The sequence below is a fragment of the Zalophus californianus genome, chromosome X (genome assembly GCF_009762305.2).
Source record: "Zalophus californianus isolate mZalCal1 chromosome X, mZalCal1.pri.v2, whole genome shotgun sequence".
Classification (NCBI taxonomy): Eukaryota; Metazoa; Chordata; class Mammalia; order Carnivora; family Otariidae; genus Zalophus; species Zalophus californianus.
The window spans coordinates 69,464,588-69,486,328 of NC_045612.1; the positions used below are offsets into that span (position 1 = coordinate 69,464,588).

Genomic DNA, 21,741 nt, shown 5'->3' on the forward strand with positions numbered 1-21,741 from the left:
GATCAAAAATAAACTCAAAATGGATTAAAGTCCTAAATGAGAGATGCAAAACCATAAAATTCCTGGGAGAAAACATTGGCAGTAATCTTATTTGACATTGGTCATAGAAACATTTTTCTAGATATGTCTCTTCTGGTGATGGAAACAAAAGCAAAAGCAAAATTAAACCATTGGGACTACAAAAAAATAAAAAGCTTTTGCATAGTGAATGAAATCATCAACAAAATTAAAAGGCAACCTGCTGAATGGGAGAAGATATTTGCAAATGATATATCCAATGAAGGGTTAATATCCAAAATATGTAAAGAACTTATACAATTCAACACCAGGAAAACAAATCTGATTAAAAATGGGCAGAAGAGGGTGCTGGGTGGCTCAGATGGTTAAGCGTCTGCCTTTGGCTCAGGTCATGATCCCGGGGTCCTGGGATCGAGTCCCGCATCGGGCTCCCTGCTCCTTGGGAGCCTGCTTCTCCCTCTGCTTCTCTCTCTCTCTCTCTCTCTCTCATGAATAAATAAATAAAATCTTTAAAAAAAATGGGCAGAAGACCTGAACAGACATTTTCCCCAGGAAGACATACAGATGGTCAACATCACTAATCTCCAGGGAAATGCAAATTAAACTACAATGAAATATTACTTTACCCTTGTCAGAATGGCTAAAGTCAAAGTGACAAGAAATAACAAGTGTTGGCGAGGATGTGGAGAAAAAGGAACCCTCATGCACTGTTGGTGGGAATGCAAACTGGTGGCAGCCATTGTGGAAAACTGTGGAGGTTCCTCGCAAAATTAAAAATAGAATTACCATATGATCCAGTAATTCCACTACTTGTGTATTTAACCAAAGAAAACAAAACCACTAATTTGAAAAGATACATACACCCCATGTTTATTGTAGAATTATTTATAAGAACCAAGAGAAACAACCCAAGTATCCAGCAATAGGTGAATGGCTAAGAAAGATCTCTCTCTCTCTCTCTCTCTCTCTCTCTCTCTCTCTCTCTCTCTCTCACACACACACACACTGGAATATTACTCAGCCGTAAGAATGAAATCTTGTCATTTGCAACAACATGGATGGACCTAGAGGGTATAATGCTAAGTGAAATAAGTCAGCCAGAGAAAGACAAATAACATGATTTCACTCATATGTGGAATTTAAGAAACATCACAAATGAACAAACAAAGGAAAAAGGAGACAAACCAAAAATAGACTGCTAAATACAGAAAATAAACTGGTGGTTGCCAGAGGGGAGGTGGGTTGGGGGGTAGGTAAAATGAATAAAGGGGATTAAGAGTACACTTATCTTGATGAGGAATGAGAATGTATAGAATTGTTGAGCACTGTATTATATACCTGAAACTGATATAACATTGTATGGTAATTGTATGTCAATAAAAAAACCATGTTCCTACCTCCATTAGAGATTGCTGCCATTATAATTTTCCAAGCTGCCATTCTTTTACTAGATATCAAATATGTAGAGGACATAGACAGATGTATCCTTCAAGATATATGGAATATTTTTATTATTTTAAAAATTCTGAGCTTTGCTATTCTCTTTGATTTACCACTGAGCAAGTGAACTTTCCTGTTTCCATTTCCTTTAATATTCCCTCCTTTCTTTTAAGTTTAGAATTTCCCTTATGATGCTGTCACTTTAGTGAAAATAATCTCTCACTGAGTAAATTTATTCAGAAAGACAAGTTCATCATGTTTTATTTATTGCCAATTTTATGTTCTCTTCCTAAAACTTTTTCCCTTTACTTTGCAGCTTTGTCACTGTTGATCACTCCCTAACACTCTCCCATCCTTTCACTCTCTAACATTCTTGCCTTTTCCAAAAGTTTAGCTTTTAGTCATCTGCTTGTCTTTCTAAGTGAACTTTAACTGTCCATCTATGTTTAGTAGCTTTGATATCACTTCTATGCTGATGACCATCAAATCTATATCTCTAGTTCTGCATTTTCCAACATTCTTTGGTCTCTAATTGCATACTAAAAATTTCGATTTAGATATCTTGCTAGAAACAATACCACCTCAAGTAAAACATGTCTAAAATTAAATGTTATCTTTTTATTGGAAACTAGCCCCCCTTTCAAATTTTTCATCTCTATCAATGACACATTGACTCTCTTTAACCTAGACCTTGGTATTGGTTTTGCACCTTCCCGCTATTTTTTTGCACCTTGCTTGCTCTGAGGTGGCTCCAAATCCTGTTATTTGTTCCTTTGAAATCATTCTCATAATGATTCCTTCCCTTCCTCTGCAACTGCCGTATTGGCTGTTGTCTTTGCTCAGGTGGTTCCTCTTGTTTCCCCTCCCTAGGTTAAATTCTATGCAACCTTCAAGGCTCAAGTCAAGTACCAACCCCTGCTGTAATGCCTTGAATGTTCAAGCTTTTATGGATTTCCCCTTTCTCTGAATGCTCACAGCTGCTTCTAATCTGTACTATACAATTCGACAGTTAATAAAATACTTCCCATTATTCTTTGCTGCTCTATGGCAATATCTTAAAAGTAATTTTCTTAGTTTTGTAAAGCAAGGCTTGTACTATGCTTTTTTCCTATATTCTTCATAGTGTTTATGCCAGTGCTCAAGTTCTCAATATATACTTGCTATATTCACATTACTAATATTCTTCTTTAATATAAAAAGGGATTGTCTTTTCTAAAATATAAAAAGTATATTAGAAATGGTAAGGAAAGTGTCATTTTACTTTTTAAAATGCTCCTTTAGAGCATATATATTTTTTAAATACTCCTACAGAGCATATATATATGTATGTTCCTTTAGAGCATCAATATATATATATATATATATATATTTCAAGAGGTATAAATATAGGCAAATTAGGCTTGATACAGTCTCAAAATTTTGGCTAAAAGGCAGTAGCAATCCTATTCTTGCCTACCAGGGATTTCTTTTATCTTTCTTCATTAGAGATTCAGCACTTAAAAAGAATACTTAACTCAAATAACCTTAGGCATAACATTTCTCTTGATAGCTACTAGGAAAATGCTGAAATGGCTGCTGCTGAATAAACACCTCAGCTCTGTTTCATAAACAAACTATTAAGAACTGTGAGTCCACAGAGGTTAGACAAGATCATCTGCCCATTACCGATTAGTGATAGGCATTAGCCAAGATGTAGGGGTTTTCAGCATTAGACAAATGGGCACTTGGGAACTTCTCACACTGTCCATTTTATCAGCTTCATTAAATATAGAGCCTATTATGTGTTTGAAGCTGTCCTAGCTGGTGGTTCCTAATGACTGTATTTTACCTGTCAAGTGTCTTCAATACTTAACACTTTTAATTTCTTGGATGATTCTTTGGAGTAAAGGAAACTGAGGCAAAGAAGAATGGGTCCTCTTAGTTGCTCTTCCCTCCTCTCTCCCTCCCACACGCCTCACTGTTTTTAATCCTTTTGGAAATGGCTACACACCAGCCTTTGAAAACCTATACAAATTAAACTTTATGTGTTCAGGTTGTTTAAGAAAACAGATCAAACAAGTAAAATTCTGCCAACAAGAACCATGATTTCACTAGAAAACTATGTATTTGTAGTAACAATTCTGAAGTGTATACATTCAACTTTATTTACTATATCATGAAAAAGAAAAGTCTATGCCATAAAATTCAAAGATCTTTTCAAAAACATTATAGTTAAATCTCTTTAATATTTTATATGAAAATAATCATGTCTTGCCACACTGTAAAATGGCAAGTTACCATAGCTTCAGTATTCTAAAATCTTATAAAATATTTACCTTATACAAATACATATTAACAATGCATCACTAATTCCTCAAAGACAACTGTTTATAGACAAGGCATTCCATTAACTGACTTGAGAAGTATCAATAATTGTAGTCTAAGTATAATAATTGTTGTCCAAGTTTTTGGAGAAATGCAGTTTGGCAAATTTGGCCATCTTTTTCAGTTCTAAATGAAATAACTTTAGCTCTTATAGATTAATTTTAGTGAGACAATTTTATAAGAATTGGTAACCTATCATCTCTACTAACTTCTATACAGATCTACTATCAAGGGTAAATATCTATATGTTGGTGTTTTAAAAGATTTTATTTATTTATTTGAGAGAGAGAGAGAGAATGTGTGCAGGGGCAGGGGGGTGAAGGGGCAGAAGGAGAGGGAGAAGCAGACTCCCCGCTGAGCAAGGAGCCAGATGCGGGGCTTGATCCCAGGACCCCAGGATCATGACCTTAGTCAAAAGCAGATGCTTAACTGACTGAGCCACCCAGGTGCCCTTGTATGTTTTAAGTACTATAAAGAGTGTGATAATGCCTATAAATAAAAGATCTCACGAGATACAATTATCCTTGTATATCAATACATTGGATCCAAATACTTATCCTAGAAATATCAAGAAGAAAAGTGGTAGATACTAAGTTATATCACTTAGATGTATAGTATTTCTAAAACACTTAATATTTCCAAGAGGCATTTCATTATGTCTGTTTCTATAAACTCAAATCTGTGGAGTTAATTTTGCCATATATTTTTTTTAATTTGGAAAAAAAAATCCCCAAATATCCATTCATCTTCATCATCTTAGAATTAGAATTACAATTAGTGGGGTTATCTCATTCTACTTCTTAACAAATTATAATTAATTCCATGTTAAAAGATTAGTATCTTTTAAAAAGTAACTAGGAAGCCAATATGTTAAGATGATACAAATACACAGGGGTATTTGATGCCTTAACAAAGATTTCAGAGGTAAGGCCATGCCATAATCCCCATCACTGGGACTGGTAATATTACTGTACCCATATAGATCTTTGCTCATCAGAAGTACTCTCCACAGTATGATTCAAGTAACTAGTATTTGTTGAGGGCCTAAAATATAGCATACATTATGGTAGGAATATTGAGTGTTACTAAAGTGAACCAATATTCCTTCAACTCACTTTTATTGATTGTCTACTTCATGGCAAGCAGTGTGCTAGGCCATGACGATTCACAGGGAACTAAAAATTGTTCCTGCAATTGCAGCTTACAATTTAGTGGGGGCAGAGGAGACTTGCAGGAGGTGGTGACATATGGAGAGCTAGGGTAAGGGCAGTGGATACTGGAATTCTAGATGGAGGTCCCAGCTTGAGCAGAGGCAAAGAGATAAGAAACAGCATGCTATGAACAGGAAAATATAAGCCATAAGGGGAAATGTCAGTAGATTAGGCTGATAGACAGGCAGGGTCCAGTTCTATATACCATGTTATGGATCTTAGATTCTATCCTGTGGGTTAAGGGAAAATCACAGAATAGTCTTAGGCAGTAAAGTGGCATCTCAATCTAGCAGCAAGCTGGGGAATGGATGTGAAGGTGACAAGGATGAAGGCAAGATGATTGGTTAGGGTGGTGAAACGGGCCTGAATCAGGGAAGTGCTGGTAGGGAGGAAAAGAAGAAATTTTTAGGTCATATATTATTAATACTTGCTGATAAGTATAAGTGAGAAAGAGGAACCAAGGATCAACAATGAGATAGGCGGAGATATATTTAACTGAGACAGAAAACACAGAAAGAGGAGGGATTTTTTTGAGGGGTTGGGATGGAGGTTTAAGGGGGTGAGGGGGGGATAAATTCTGTTTTGAATCTGCTGAACTTAGGATGACGGTGGGCTGTCAGGTGAGGAAGCCCAGGTGAAACTCTGAGCAAAATGTGGTACAGAGATAAATATTTGGGAGATGTCAGATAATTGAAACCATGAGAATCTAGATGAAATCATCTAGGCAGAATAGGGAATGAGAAGAGTAGCAGGTTGAGAACAAAACCTCAGAGACCACTGGTATTCAAGGGTCAAGAGAGTAAGAGAAGCCCACGAATAAGAGAGTTGAAGAATCGCCAGAAAAATACAAGGAGACCCAGGAGAGTGAAGTGACCAAGGAATTCCTAGGTTTGTTTGGCAAAATGATTTTACAAAATCAGAATTTGAATGCCTTTAGGCAAAACATATACCACCTTCCAGTTCAACTAAGACCCCATCATTACTCATGGTGCACCATTTTCTGTGACCTCTATTACCTCTGAAGGCTTGTGTGTTTGTGACCCCTAGAATAGAAGCCTCCAAAAAAGAGGGAGTCATTATAAGTGTCATATACAGCAGAGAGGACCAGAAAGACAGGGAATGAAAAATGCCCACTAATGTAGCAACAAGAGGGTCATGGTGATCTTAACAAGGCTAGTTCTTCCCCGCCCCTTAGGCTGTGGTCATGATGGCAGAATCCAGGTTACAGAGGGGTGAAAAGGAAATAGATATGGTGAATGTAGCTACTCTTAAGAAATCTGGAGAGGGAAGGAAGAAAGACAAGACAGTAGCTAAAGGGGAACATAGGCCTAGGAAAGCTTTGTTTTATTTCGTTTTTAAAGAAAGAGAGAAACTCTGAATATGTTTATAGGCTGATGCAGAGAGAGGTAATATTAGAGAGATGCGGCTGCCTGATGGAGCAAGATTTGGGAGGAGGCTGGAAGAGAAGGGTACAGAAGGCACAAGTGAAGTGTAAGCTTTGGACAAGTGAAGGAACTCCTTGACCTCTGAGGCTGGAAGAAGAGAGCATAAGAATTCAGATCTAATTAAGATCTAGTGCAGGTTTTTCAGCAGGAAAGCTACATGATTAAACTGTGTTTTAAGAAAATTAGTTTGGCACAAGCATACAGAATGTATTGGAGTGGAGAGAGGTGGCAGACTGTTGCAATAGTCCAAGCAGGAGTTGATGGCAACCTAAACTAGAGTGGTGCCAGTAGAAATGGAGAAAATGAAAAATCCAATAGACACTTCAAATATATGAGGACATAATTCTGGGACAGAGTGGCACTAGACAAGTCAAGGAAAAGGAAGAGTTAAAAGGACTCAAGGATTTGAAATACTACCCCAGAAGATTAGAGTGGTGGGATCACGATCAGAAATGAGGCAACTGGAATGCACAGCCAATGTGGGGAGGAAAAATGATGGCTTAAGAAATACTGAGTTCAAAGCAATGGTTCTCAAATTTTAAACTTTGAAAAGAAACAAAGTCTTCTATAGAATAGACAACTGCACAGAGAATGGCAAAAATAAGAGGTAGGAGAGAATAAGAAATATTTCATTCAGATAGGACAACTCTAACACTCACATGCCCGAAAAAAATTTAACAGGAGCTGATTATTTTAGATGTTTCAGAATTGGATTAACTGTTTCATAAGGATCATACTTTACCTGATAGAGGGGAAAGTTTCACTACCATAGAAAGGCCAGTTTCTCAGATTCAGTAAAACTTTCTCCTAAACATTTATTTTTCAGATCTCTGACATTTAAGATCAAATGGGCTTTTCAGTTGAGAGAATGTGTACAATACAACTAAATAATTTTTCCAAACAATATACATTGGTTAGTGGTTCAAGTACTGGTTTGCTGCTTTTCGGGTTTTGGCTTCAATTAATACCAACAGTTACTTCCAGCACCACTACTTCACACTCCTAATTCCAGAATTTTTAAGCTGGGAGGGACATTATACCTATCACAAGGCCCTGGATATGGCAAGTGTGAGTGCTTTGCTTTTAATTGAAAATAGGTTGGGGTGCCTGGGTGGCTCAGTTGGTTGGGCGACTGCCTTCGGCTCAGGTCATGATCCCGGGGTCCTGGGATCGAGTCCCACGTCAGGCTCCCGGCTCAGCGGGGAGCCTGCTTCTCCCTCTGACCTTCTCCCCTCTCATGCTGTTTCTCTCTCTCTCTCTCAATTAAATAAAAATAAAATCTTAAAAAAAAAAAAAAGAAAATAGGTTGATAAGTACTTCACCATGATTGTGTGAAGAGTAGAATGGAACCACAAATAAGTTTCTGGTAACTTAAATTCTGTTTCCTTGCCCCTCCTCTGTTTTCTGAATGTTAGAAAATAAGGGGGAGGAATGTTGGGAATATAAAGTTATAGACTGGAATAAAAAACCTTTTTCTGTTCAGTCGTGTGAAATAATCTGCATGAAAGTAACCTTTGGTGCCAGAATCATAATTAGTTTGAGTAATAAATTGTCGCCCTACTGATGAAAGGAATAAAAGTAAAACAGCGCAGTAAGCTGGCATCTGATCATTGTAGGCTATCCGCAAAAATCTTGGACCAAGAAAAACTGTATTAAAATAATTGCCTAACCAAAAAGCAGGTCTAAAAATCTTCCCAAACTCTTCCACAATTTCAAAATCTTCCTTAATATATTTTATGCAAAGATCACAAAAGTATATTACAATCAAAATATTTAACATGTTAAAATTAAAAGCTAACATGATGTGGGGAGGTGTTGCGTATTCTAATACATGATTTCTGATAATTTGAACTCAATTGAAAGTCAAAGGGACTAGGTGAGCTATTATCAAAATTAGAGGCAGTGATATGAAAATGCAGGAAAAGACAGCATAGTTAAGAGGATGAACACGACACACACTCAAACTTCCAAGCATTTACAGCCCAAGCACATAAAAAAGAAAAGGCACTCTTCAAAGCCCAGAGAGCCATTAAAATTTTCTTTTGCTTTGCAACTACTATGCTATGAGGTCTCTTCTCCTTTTATTTTCTCAAATATGATCCAAGATTTCAATTTTTAAAAAAAGTCACTCTGCGTAGGTTTTCAAAAAAAAATCAACCTCAGCTCCTGGGGGAATAATTTCCATAAGGATTTCATGTCTGCATATTTAATGTTTGGGCATACAAAATCTCCTACAGGTATCTGAACTTATCTCAGAGCTGAAAGGCTTTGGAAACCATCTACCCCACACCCCTCATTTTTACAGATGGAGAAATTAAGGCCCAGAAATAGGAAGTAACCTGAGCAAGGTCACAGGGCCAGTAAGAAGCAAAGCTGGGACCAACTTCCAAGAGCCCTCACTCTCAATCTATTGCTCCCTTACTTTTCACAACTGCCTCTTAATCTGAACTTCTAATTGTGTGATATTTAATGAATGTCAGAATGAGTTATCAAGACATGGAAAGGATTATTATATTCATTCACATAAGCATTAGATAAGAAGAATGGATGAATGAATATGTGGGTGGGTGGATATTCTATATTATTCACAAAACATATCATGTTTCTGTTTTGAAGAATCCAAGCCTAGATCTTGTCACATGTCACAGCAGTCACCGTGTTCCACTACACACCAATCTTAGCAGCAAAGAATCCTCTGGTACATCCTGCAGTTTAAAGCATACACAGGAGCAAGGAGACTCACCTCTACTCCACTCCCTCTTGCTCTCAAACCTCTAACCTCCCTGTCCTATACGCACTCTTTACCTGATGTTGGTGCATCACATTTGCATTCTCCTCACTTCCTTTACACCTATCTCCCTCGGTTTCTCCGTTTAGACCAGGTGTCCTTTTCTAACTGCATGCCTCAGTCAGCCCTCCCCCACCCCACAGGCCCCTCGACCACCTTCTCATTCCTCTGTCGACAAATCTCAGCGTTTTCAAACCCCATGGCCCCCTCTTGCTTACACAGTGATGTGGCCGGCGCCCCGCACCAATACAGGATCGGGGGCATATCTCCGCAGATGCTCCTCACTCACTACCCGAGGCGGGGGTGGCGTCTCTTCCTCCTCCTCTTCTTCTTCTTCCTCATCCTCCTCTTCTTCCTCGTCCTCCTCATCTTCCTCGTCGTCGTCGGGCCCCGATACCGACGACGACGACGGCGACGACGACGACGTTGCCGCTTCTTCTTCCTCCTCCTCCAGTTCCGAGATGGTGTCGAACTCCGCCATGTTGGGCAGCAGGATGCTCATCACGTGACCTCTCAATCGCCGCCACCCTCACGGAGAAGAGTTTGAACCTGCCGAGGTGCTGGAAGAGGAGGGGGAACGAAATGAAGAGAAAGAGGACCGGGGTAGGGACAGGATTTGAAGAGATGCGCCTGCGTGTTGGGGCAGACGGGGGAGGGGGGTTGGAGGCGGGGGCACGAGGGAGAGAGGAGCAAAATCAGTCTACGCTTGCGCGGTACTAAACGAAGGGGGGCGTTGGAGGTGAACTCCAGGGAATTATCGAGGCCCGGTCTGCGGGTTCTGTGTTTAATACTGCTCTTCGGGCTTGAGCTGCTTGGGGCCAGGGGACATATCTTCTGGCTTTATTTCCTATTAATTAGTCGTGGGTATTATTAACCACACACCCCCACGCAGTGCGGGGAATGCATATTCTATAACATGAGGTTAGAACTTTGCCCCAGATATCTAAAGGTATATACCAATCCCTTGCATTTGTTTGTTCAGCATTACAGTTTAAAAGACTTTTGCATCAGAATTTTGCCACCCTGGGAGGCATTTTTATTAACATTTTACTGAAGAGGAAACTTTCTATTACTACTTCTCCTTCTGTAATACTTAATAAAAGACAGTGTCTGGGACTGTGCTAAGCACTCTTTGTGTATATCCCATTTAATACTTCACAACTGCATGGGATATGTACCAGAATGATCTCGCTTTACAGATGGGAGACCTAGATGCACGGAAGATAAGTAACGTGCCCAACCAAGGTCATGGAGTTACTAAACGGCAGACCTGGTTTTAAACTTGGAAATCTCTTCTGATTTCAAAAGCCCGGTACTCTTACCCAAAGGGCTACACTGACTGAAGTTGTTTGAAAAGGTTTTGTAGAGTGATTCCTTTGGGCTGTTTCTTGAAAGATGTTTGAAGTTTGGAGGTTTTGTTTGTTTGTTTGTTTGTTTACAGGGGAGAAGGGCATGGAGAGGGTGGAGGGAGTATTCCAACCTAAGGAATGATTAATTAATATCATCCATCTTCCAGACACTGATCTAGTCTCTTTCATGTACAGTATCTCAGTTAACCCTTAAACAATCCTGTGAGGTAAGTATTATCATATCTATTTTATAGCTGGCAAAACTGAATCTCAGGAAGTTTAAGTAATTTATTAAGGTCTGTGGTAAGATTTTTTCAAAATTTCCATTTCAAATATTTTTTCCTCTCTTCTTCACACCAACTAAAATGTTGTAGAGATCACATATTTTGAGTTTCCAATCCATGTGTCAAACTAATACTTAGCAGCAGCACAAAAATCCTTGTCATAATTCAGGGATCATTAAGACAGTAAAGTCATGTAGCTGCTAATTAATAAAACAAATCCTGTAATCCAGGTATTTTAATATCAGCTTCACTGCTCTTTATGCTACACTACAGCTCCATCCCAATTCGATGGTGAGACTGAGGAAACAGATATAACTGCGCTTTATTTTTCTAAAGATTTATTCATTTATTAGAGAGAGAGAGAGAGCAGGGGGAGGGGCAGAGGGAAAGAATCTTCAAGCAGACTCCAAGTTAAGTATGAAGCCGGACATGGGGCTGGATCCCATGACCCATGAGATCATGACCTGAGCCGAAACCAAGAGTCAGTCCCTTAACCGACTGAGCCACCCAGGCACCCCATAACTGTACTGTAATTTAATATGAGTATTATGCTAGCAGTATAGCAATATAAACAAAGCATTTAGGATGCATGAGGGAAGAAGAAATTAGTTTTGTAAGTGACACTGTTCAAACCATTATTATTATCAGTAAGTTTGTGTTATTAAGGTGAAAAAATGTTTTGTACTCAATACCTTATTTATTTAGAAACTTTAAAAATAGTGCTATGGTCAGCACTGTGAATTGTGTGAGACTGATGAGTCACAGATCTGTACCTGTGAAACAAATAATACATTATATGTTAATAAAAAATATGTTGCAACACTAGCAATAAGCAACAAAATTTAGTTTTTATAGTATAGAGAACTTTACTAGTCTAAAAATATTTTACAAGAGCCTTCTGATAAGACAGATACAATGTAGCTGCTTTTCTTGGATATTAATAAAAACATGTCATATGTCATTCATGGGAGTGAAATACTTTAGACTTAAGATCAAATCAATATTTCACACCCGTTCTTCCCTTTCAAAAAGCAAAAAAGTCATAGGCAATACTAAAAATTTTCCAAACATGTTATATTATCCTTAAAAGTCCATTAAGTCACTGACTAGAGGGAAGTATTTTGCTGATTACAACTTAAATGCGAGTTTCTCCTTTTCACCAGTCAGGATTAGGCTAAGAAGGGATATTTGAAGGAGATAAAGGGAAAGGAATATAAAGGGCGAACTTTGTGGTAAGTGCAAGTGAGATACTGGAACTATGGTAAAAGTGGAGAAATGATGGCTGTGGAGGATGGGTGAGGAGGAGAGGGAGGGGCAAATTATACTGCCAAAATGGAGAGTGGTCTCTGATATTTAGTCAGATGTCAAAGAAAGAACAAAGCAATGCTATTGCTTGGAGAAACTCACAAGTATGGTCTGCTTTCTTGCATATACACTGTGCTGAAAATGCATATATAATTCCAAAAGTAATTTTTTTTTTTTGCTGATCCATAGGAGAATTTGGAGTTGGGCAAGCCAAGAAAAATACCTTTTGTCAGTAAACACAAGGAGTGACATGATATTTATTTTTTTTAAAGATTTTATTTATTTATTTGACAGAGAGACACAGCGAGAGGGAACACAAGCAGGGGGAGTGGGAGAGGGAGAAGCAGGCTTCCCTCTGAGCAGGGAGCCTGATGCGGGGCTCGATCCCAGGACCCTGGGATCATGACCTGAGCTGAAGGCAGACGCTTAACGACTGAGCCGTGATTTTTAAATGATAGTTTAGCAACCATCAAGAATACTAAGGCTAGGAGTGGGTGGAGAAGAAAACAGGCCATATAACTTTCTGTCTGATGAGCTAAGCAGGGCATGGGGGTAATTACCCTGTCTAATGGATGGGGACCTGAGGCAAGGGGTCGCAGGTTTAACCATCTGTTCAATCTTAGAACAGCTGAAAAGAAATATAACTTTTAAAAGAATCCTCCCTCCCTCCCTCCCTCCCTTCCTTCCTTTCCTCTCTCTCTCTCTAAGTGTAAAATTCAGTGATTTCAGTAAATTTACAGAATTGTGCACCTATCACTACAAACTAACTTTAGAACATTTCTGTCACACCCAAAAGAAATCACTATCTCATTTTCAATCATTCCCCATTTTGACCCTTAGCCCCAGGCAATAATTAATCTACTTTCTGTCTCTGTAGATTTCTTTTCTGGACATTTCAAATAAATTGGATCATACAATGTGTGGTCTTTTGTATCTAGTTTCTTTTGCTTAGGATAATATTTTTGAGGTTTATCCATGTTGTGTCTTGTATAAGTACTTCATTCCTTTTAATTGATAAATAGTATGACATTGTAAAGATATATCACATTTTGTTTATCCATTCACCAATTGATGATATTTGGGATTTTGGATATTATGAAAATACTGCTATGAAAATTCACATACATGTCCTTGTGTGAACATAGGTTTTAATTTCTCAAGGGTGGATACCTATGAGTGGAATTACTGGGTCATATGGTAAGAGTGTTGATTTTAAGATAACTGCCAAACTATTTTTCAAGGTGGATCAATCAGTTTGCATTCCCACTAGCAATGTATGAGAGTTCCATTTTCTCCACATTCTCTCCAACATCTGTTATTTTCTTTTTGGATAGAGCTATTCTCGTGGGAATGAAGTGTATCACATTGTAGGTTTATTTTATATTTCTCTAATGACTAATGATGTTGAACATCTTTTCATGTGCTTGTTTTTCATTTATATACCTTCTTTGATGAAATGTCTATTCAAATCTTTTGCCCCATTTATTAAGCTTTTTTTTCAAGATAATTAGAGATTCACATATAATTATAAGAGCTAGTACAGGCAGGTCCTGTTTACACTTTACTCAGTATTTCCCAATGATAACATCTTGTGTAACTATAGTACACTATCACAACCACAAAATTGACATGATACAATCTGCCCATCTTACTCAAAGTTCCACAGTCATACATGTATTCATTTGTGTGTGTGTGTGTGTGTGTGTGTGTGTATGTGTGTGTGTGAATTTAGTTCTATGAAATTTTACCACAGGCATAGGTTCATACGACTACCACCATAGACAAGATAAAGAACAGTTACATCACCACAAGGATTCCTCCTGTTATCTTTTTTTTAAGATTTTATTTATTTATTTGAGAGGGAGAGGGAGAGGGAGCAAGCAAGCGAGAGCACAAGAGCAGGGGGAGGGAGAAGCAGACTCTCTGCTGAGCAGAGACCCAGGACTCTGGGTCTGTGTGTGTCTGTGCCTGTGTCTGTAAAATTCTCAGGGTTTTCTACATATAAATTTATGTAATCTGTGAATGAACACAGTTTTATCTGTTTCTTTCTAATCTGGATCTTCTCCCTCCCTCCCTTTTATCTCCTTCTTCTACTTCTCCTTCTCTTCTTTTTGCTTCTCTTTCTCCCTCCCCCCATCTCTGTCTGTTCCTTTTTTAAGGATTTCCAAAATTTAAATTAATTTTCAATTAAAAAATTCAATTTCAATTTGAATGAAATTTTCTTCTGTTGTTGATTTCTAATTTTAATTCCAGTGTGGTTCAAGGACATAAATTGTATGATATAAATCCTTTTAAATTTCCAAAGACTTGTTTTGTTGCTTTACCATATCATTTATTTTGAGAAAGTTTTATGTACATTTGAGAAAAATTTATATTCTGTTGTTATTGGTTGGATTATTCTAAAAATATCAGTTACGTCTACCTTATAGTTCTATTTATGTCTTCTATATCCTTTTTGATATTCTGTCTCATTTTGCTGTCCATTACTTAGAATGGATCACTGAAGTCTTCAACTATTATTGTTGAATTTTCCATTTTTTATTCATTTTTGTTAATTTTTGCTTCATGTAGTATGGGGCTCCTTTCTTAGGTACAGATATGTTTACAGTAATTATATTTTCCTGATGAATTAATCCTTAATCATTATGAAATATCCCTCTAGCTCAAGTAATAATGTTGGTTTATATTCTTATATTAATATGGACACTCCAGCTCTCTTATTGTTATTGTTGGCATCATGCTTTTTCTTTATTTTACTAAAAAATCTTTTATTAAGATATAATTGACATATAACATGGTGTAAGTTTAAGGTGTACAACATATTGACTTGATAAATTTATATATCAATAAGATTGCCACTGTAGCATTAGGTTATACCTTTATCATGCCACATAACTATTATTTCTTCTAGTGGTGGGAACAATTAAAATCTAGTCTCTTAGAAATTTCAATGTTTATAATACAGTTTTGTCACTGTACTGTGTGTTAGATCTAATACACAGTCACAGTCTGTGTATTAGATCTCCAGGTCTTATTTATTTACCAGTTGCAAGTATGTACCCTTAAGCAATATTTCTCCCATTTCCCCACTCCCAGCCCCTCATAACCATCAATCCACTCTCTGTGTTTTCAAGTTCAGTTTTTTTTAAAGATTTCATGTATAAGAGATACCATACAGTATTTGTTTTTCTCTGTCTGACTTATCTCACATAGCATAATGTCTTCAAGGTCCATCTCTGTTTTAGCAAATGGCAGAATTTCCTTTTTTCTCCTGGTTGAATAGTATTCCATTGTGTATACAGCACATCTTCTTAATCCACTTATCCATTGATGGACACATGTTTTCATATCTTGGCTATTTTGAATAATACTATAGTAAACTACATATATTTATTCAATAACCTGTTTTCATTTCCTTTTGATGTATACCCAGAAGTGGGATTACTGGATCATATGCTATTTCTATTTTTAATTTTTTTGAGGAATTACCATACTATTCTCTATAGTGGCTGAACAAATTTTATAATCCCACCAACTGTACAAGGTTCCCTTTTCTCCACTTCCTCACCAATACTTGTTAATTCTAGCCTTCTTGATGACCAGTATTCTGACAGGTGTAAGGTAATACCTCACTGTGGTTTTGATTTGTATTTTCCTGTTGATTAGTGATGTTGAGTACTTTTTCATGTACCTGTTGACCTTTTGGATGTCTTATTTGGAAAAAAAAATCTGTGTAGTTTCTCTACCCATTCTTCAGTTAGAATTTTATTTTTTATTAAGTTGTATGAATTCTTGAAAAATTTTGGTTGTTTGCATAATTTGATACATAATTTACTTTTTGATAGCTTACTTTTTGAAACATAATTGGCAAATATTTTCTTCCATCTGTAGGTTGCCTTTTCATCTTGTTGATTATTCTTTTGCAATGCAGAAACTTTTAAGTTTGATCTAGTCTTACTTGTTTATTTTTCTTTTATTGCCTGTGCTTTTGGTGTCATATCAAAAAAAAAAAACATTGCCAAGACCAATATCAAGGAGATTCTTCCCTATGTTATCTAGAAGTTTTATGGTTTTAAGTTTATGTTTAAGTTTTTAATCCATTCCAAGCCAATTTTTCTGAGTGGTGTAAGATAGGGTTCCAATTTCATGTTTCTGTATGTGGTTATCCAATTTTCCCAGCACCATTTTTTGAAGACACTGTGTTTTCCACATTGGATATTCTTGGCTCCCTTATTAAATATTAGTTTACCATGCATGTGGGGGTTTAATTCTGGTCTCTTTATTCTATTCTACTGATCTATGTGTCTATTTTTATGCCAGTACCATATGTTTTAATTACTGTAGCTTTGTAATATAGTTTGAAATCAGGAAGTGTGATGCCTCCAGTTTTCTTCTTTCTCATTATTCCTTTGGCTACTTTGGGTCTTCTATAGTTCCACAAATTTTAGGATTGTTTGTTCTATCTCTGTGAAAAATGCCATTGGGATTTTGATAGAGATTGTTTTGGATTTATAGATGGCTGTGGGTAACATGGACGTTTTAATAATATTAATTCTTCCAATCCATGAACACAGGATGTCCTTCCATTTCTGTGTGTTTTCTTTGATTTCTTTCAGCAAAGTCTTGTAGTTTTCATTGTACAGATTTTTTATTTTCTTGGTTAAATTTATTCCTAAATATTTTATTGTTTTTGATGCTATTGTGAAAGTACTGCTTTCATTTTGGGGGGGTATATATCCAGAAGATAGATTGCTGGGTCATATGGTAGTTTTATTTTTAGATTTTTTTTTGAGGAATTTCCATAGTATTGTCCATGATTGTTATACCATATATATATGTATGTATAAAAGGTATGTATGTATATATAATATATATACAGAACTTATGTATACATATATATATATAATCTTTTCATTCTTAGTTTGATTACCATAGATTTGTGAGTACATATAAAATATTTAATATAAAATAATATATAATTATATATTATATATAAATGTATATTTAATATGTAATATATGTAGATATTATATGTACTCACAGATCTGTGGTAATCAAAATAATATAGTACTGGCATAAAAACAGACACACAACCTAATGAAACAGAAAGGAGAGCTAAGAAATAAATCCAAGAATATATGCATATATGGTCAACTAATTTTTGACAAAGGCAAAGCTTTCAATTTCACCAAGTATGATGTTATCTGTGGGTTTTTCATATATGGCCTTATTATCTTGAGATAATTTCCTTTCATTCTTAGTTTGTTGATAATTTTATATCATGAAATAATGATAGATTTTGTCACATGATGTTCCTGCATCAGTTGAGATGATCATGTGTATATTTTCATTCTGTGAATGTAGGATAAAACATTGATTGACTTCTGTATGCTGAACCATGCTTGTATTTGATCATAACTTATGATCATGTTAACATGTTGTTAAATGAGGTTTGCTAGTATTTTGTAGAAGATTTTTGTATCAATATTTATAGGGATTATTGATCTCTAGTTCCTTTCTTTTAATGTTTTTTGTCTACCTTTGTTCTCATGATAATGCTACCCTTATAGAATGAGGTAGGAAGTCTTTGCTCTTCCTCAATGTTTTATAAGAGTTTGAGAAGGTTTAATGTTAATTCTTCTTTAAATGTTTGATGTAGGTTTACTCAAGGAAGCCATATGATGCAGGGGTTTTCTTTCTTGAGAGGTTTTTGATTACTGATTCCATCTCCATACTAGTTATAGGTCTATTCAGATTTTCTATTTCTTCATGAATCAGTGTTGGTAGATTGTGTGTTTCTAAAAATTTGTCCATTTCATCTAGGTTATCCAGTTTCTTGGTAGACAACTTTTCATAGTACTCTTCTACAATCTTTCTATTTCTGAAAAATCAGTAGTAAGGTTTCACTTCATTGCTGATTTAACAATTTTAATTTTTTTCTCTTCTTACTTAGTCAACATAGGTAAAGGTTTGTCAAATTTGTTGATCTTCTCAAAGAACCAATTTTTGGTTTTGTTGATTTACTTGTTTTTTTTCCTCTCATCTATTTCACTTGTCTCTACTTCACTTTTTATCATTTTCTTTATTCTGCTAGATTTGGGTTGTTTTTCTTTTTTTCCTAGTTACTTAACATGTAAATTTGAATTGTTGATTTAAGATCTTTCTTCTTTTTTAATATAAGCACTTACATCTATTAACTTCCATCTTAGCACTGCTTTCACTGCATCCTCTAAGTTTGTTTTATATGTTTTGTTTTGATACTCTCAAAATATTTTTGAAATTTTCCTTGTGCTTTTTTGAGTGTTGTTTAATTTCCATATATTAGAGAATTTTCTGGGTTTTTTTTAATATTGATTTCTAGTATCATCCCTTTGTGACCAGAATAATATTTTGCATGATTTCAGTCTTCTTAAATGTGTTAATATTGTTTTGTAGACTTACAAGTCATCTATCCTGGAAGATGTTCCATGTGCACATGAGAAGAATGTGTGTTCTGCTGTTGTTTCATGGACTGTTATGTATATGTCAGGTCTAGTAGATGTATTGTGTGGTTCAAGACTTCTGTCTTCTTATTTATACAATGTCTGATTATTCTATGCATTCTGAATGTGGGGTATTAAAATCTCCAACTATTATTGAAGGGCTGTGTATTTCTTCTTTCAATTCTGTCAATGTTTGCCTCATATATTTTGAGCCCTGATATTTGGTGTATATGTTTTTAATTGTTATATCTTCTTGACAAATTGAATACTGGCAATATATTATGTCCTTTTTGTCTCGTGCAACATGTTTGACTTATTTTCTGTTATTATTATAGCCACCTTCACTCTCTTTGGGTTACAGTTTATATGGTATATATGATTTTTAAAATTTTTATTCAAGTATAATTAACACACAGTGTTATATTAATTTTAGGTATGCATATGATTCCACAATTCTATACATATCTCAGTGCTCAGTAAGATAAGTGTACTCTTTTTTTTTTTTAAAGATTTTATTTATTTATTTGACAGAGAGAGACACAGCGAGAGAGGGAACACAAGCAGGGGGATTGGGAGAGAGAGAAGCAGGCTTCCCGCCGAGCAGGGAGCCCGATGCGGGGCTCGATCCCAGGACGCGGGGATCATGACCTGAGCCAAAGGCAGACGCTTAACGACTGAGCCACCCAGGCGCCCCAAGATAAGTGTACTCTTAATCCCCTTTATTTTACCCATGCTTCCCAATTTTTAAATCTATTATTGAAGTATAATTAACATACAGTGTTATATGAGTTTCCAGTGTATAATGTATTGATCTGACACATCTATACATTACTCACCAAGAAAGGGTAGTCACTGTCTGTCATCAAACAACATTATTACAGTATTACTGATTATATTCCCTATGCTGTCCTTTCCAATTCCATGACTTATTTTATAACTGGAAGTTTGTACCTCCTAATCCCCTTCATCTATTTTGCCCATCACCCCACCCACTACCCTTCTGGCAACCACAAATTTGTTCTCTGTATTTAAGACTCTGCTTGTTCATTTATTTTGTTTTTTAGATTCCTTCCACATGTAAGTGAAATCATATGGTATTTCTCTTTCTCTATCTTATTTCACTTAAAATAATACACTCGGTGCCCATCCATGTTACTGCAAATGGCAAGATTTCATTCTTTTTTATAGCTTAGTATTATTCCATTATTTGGTGTGTGTGTGTGTATGTATGCCAAATCTTTTTTATCCATTCATCTATCAGTGGACACTTGGGTTTCTTCCATATCTTGATTATCATAAATAATGCTGCAATGAACATAGGGGTGACTATATCTCTTCAGATTTTCTTTGGAAAAATACCCAGGAGTGGAATTGCTGGATCATATGGTATTTCTATTTTTTATTTTTTTGAGGAACCCTTTTTGCAGCTTTCCACAGTGGTTGCTTGAATTCGCATTCCCACCAACAGTGCATAAATGTTCCCTTTTCTCCATATCCTCACCAACTTATTTGTCATTTTAATAATAGCCATCCTAAAAGGTGTGAAGTGATATGTCATTGTGGTTTTGATTTGCATTTCCCTGATGATAAGTGATGTTGACCATCTTTTAATGTGTCTGTTGGCCATCTGTATGTCTTTTTTTTTTAATGTCTATTCAGGTCCTCTGCACATTTTTAAATCAAATTTCTTGTTTTTTTTTTTTTTTTTTTGGTGTTGAGTTGTATAAATTCTGTATATGTTTGGATATTACCCCTTATAGGATATATCATTTGCAAGTATCTTCTCCCTTTCAGTAGGTTGCCTTTTATTTTCTTTTTTGTGGATGGTTTTGCTTGTTGTGTGAAGGTTTTTTGTTTTGGTGTAGTCCCAATAGTTTAATTTTACTTTCATTTCCCTTGCCTGTGGAGACATATCCATAAATATGTTGCTAAGGCTGATGTCCGAGATTACAGCCTATATTTTCTTTTGGGAGTTTTATGGTTTCAGGTCTCACACTTAGGTCTTTAATCCATTTTGAGTTTATTTTTGTATATGGTATAAGAAAGTGTTCCAGTTTCATTCTTCTGCTTGTAGCTATCCAGTTTTCACAATACCATTTATTAGAGAGACTGTTTTTTTCCCATTGTATATTCTTGCCTCCTTTGTCACATATTAATTGACCATATGGGTGTTTACTTCTGGGCTCTCTATCCTGTTCCTTTGATCTATATGTTCATTTTTGTGCCAGTACCATTCTGTTTTGATTACTGTAACTTTGTAGTATATCTTGAAATCTGGGATTGTGATATATCCAGTTTTGTTCTTTCTCAAGATTTCTTTGGCTATTCGAGGTCTTTTGCAGTTACAGGCAAATTTTAGGAATAGTTGTTCTAGTTCTGTGAAAAAAAATGCAATTGGTATTTTGGTAGGTGTTCCACTGAAACTGTAGATTGATTTGGGTAATATGAACACTTGACCCATTTTTATTTGGGTTATTTATTTTATTTTATGTTATTTTTGGCTATGGAATAGTTTAAGTTTCTTATATATTTTAGATATTAACCCCTTATCAGATGTATGATTTGCAAATATTTCTCCCATTCCAAATGTTATCTCTATTTTGTTATTATTTCCAGGTTGTGCAGAGGTTTTTAGTTTGATGCAACCCTGCTTGTCTATTTTTTTTTTTTTTTTGACTGTGCTTCTGGGGCCAAATCCAAAAAATCATTGCCCAGATCAACGTCAAGTTTTTTTTTTCCTGTTTTCTTCTAGGAGTTTTATAGTTTTGGATCTTACATTTAAGCTTTAATCCATTTTCAGTAGATTTTTGTATATGACATGAGAAAAAGGTCTAATTTTGTTCTTTTTCATGCGGTTATCCAGCTTCACAACACCATTTATTGAAGAGAATATGGTTTCCATGTTCTTGGCAACTGTGTTGAAGATCAGATGACCGTAAATCCATGAATTCATTTTTGGGCTCTCTTTTCTGATTTATTACTCTATATGTCTGGGATTTTTTTTTTTTTTGCCAGTACCATACTGTTTTGATTACTACAGCTATCTAGTATATTT

At 35.9% G+C, this 21,741-nt stretch overlaps 2 protein-coding genes across 3 annotated transcripts in view; one reads left to right on the top strand and one right to left on the bottom strand.

Annotated features, from left to right (window-relative positions):
* CHIC1 (cysteine rich hydrophobic domain 1) overlaps nt 1-9,917 on the bottom strand; it is a 68,111-nt gene extending 58,194 nt beyond the window's left edge. For both annotated transcript variants that reach the window (XM_027608132.2, XM_027608133.1), the window contains exon 1: nt 9,485-9,917. In XM_027608132.2, the coding sequence (XP_027463933.1) occupies nt 9,485-9,768 (284 nt within the window). In that variant the 5' untranslated portion in view covers nt 9,769-9,917. The remainder of the gene's footprint in view (nt 1-9,484) is intronic.
* LOC113930723 overlaps nt 9,814-21,741 on the top strand; it is a 135,545-nt gene continuing 123,617 nt past the window's right edge. Inside the window, exon 1 of the mRNA XM_027608129.2 lies at nt 9,814-9,869. Coding sequence (XP_027463930.2) covers nt 9,849-9,869 — 21 coding nt within the window. The 5' untranslated portion in view covers nt 9,814-9,848. The remainder of the gene's footprint in view (nt 9,870-21,741) is intronic.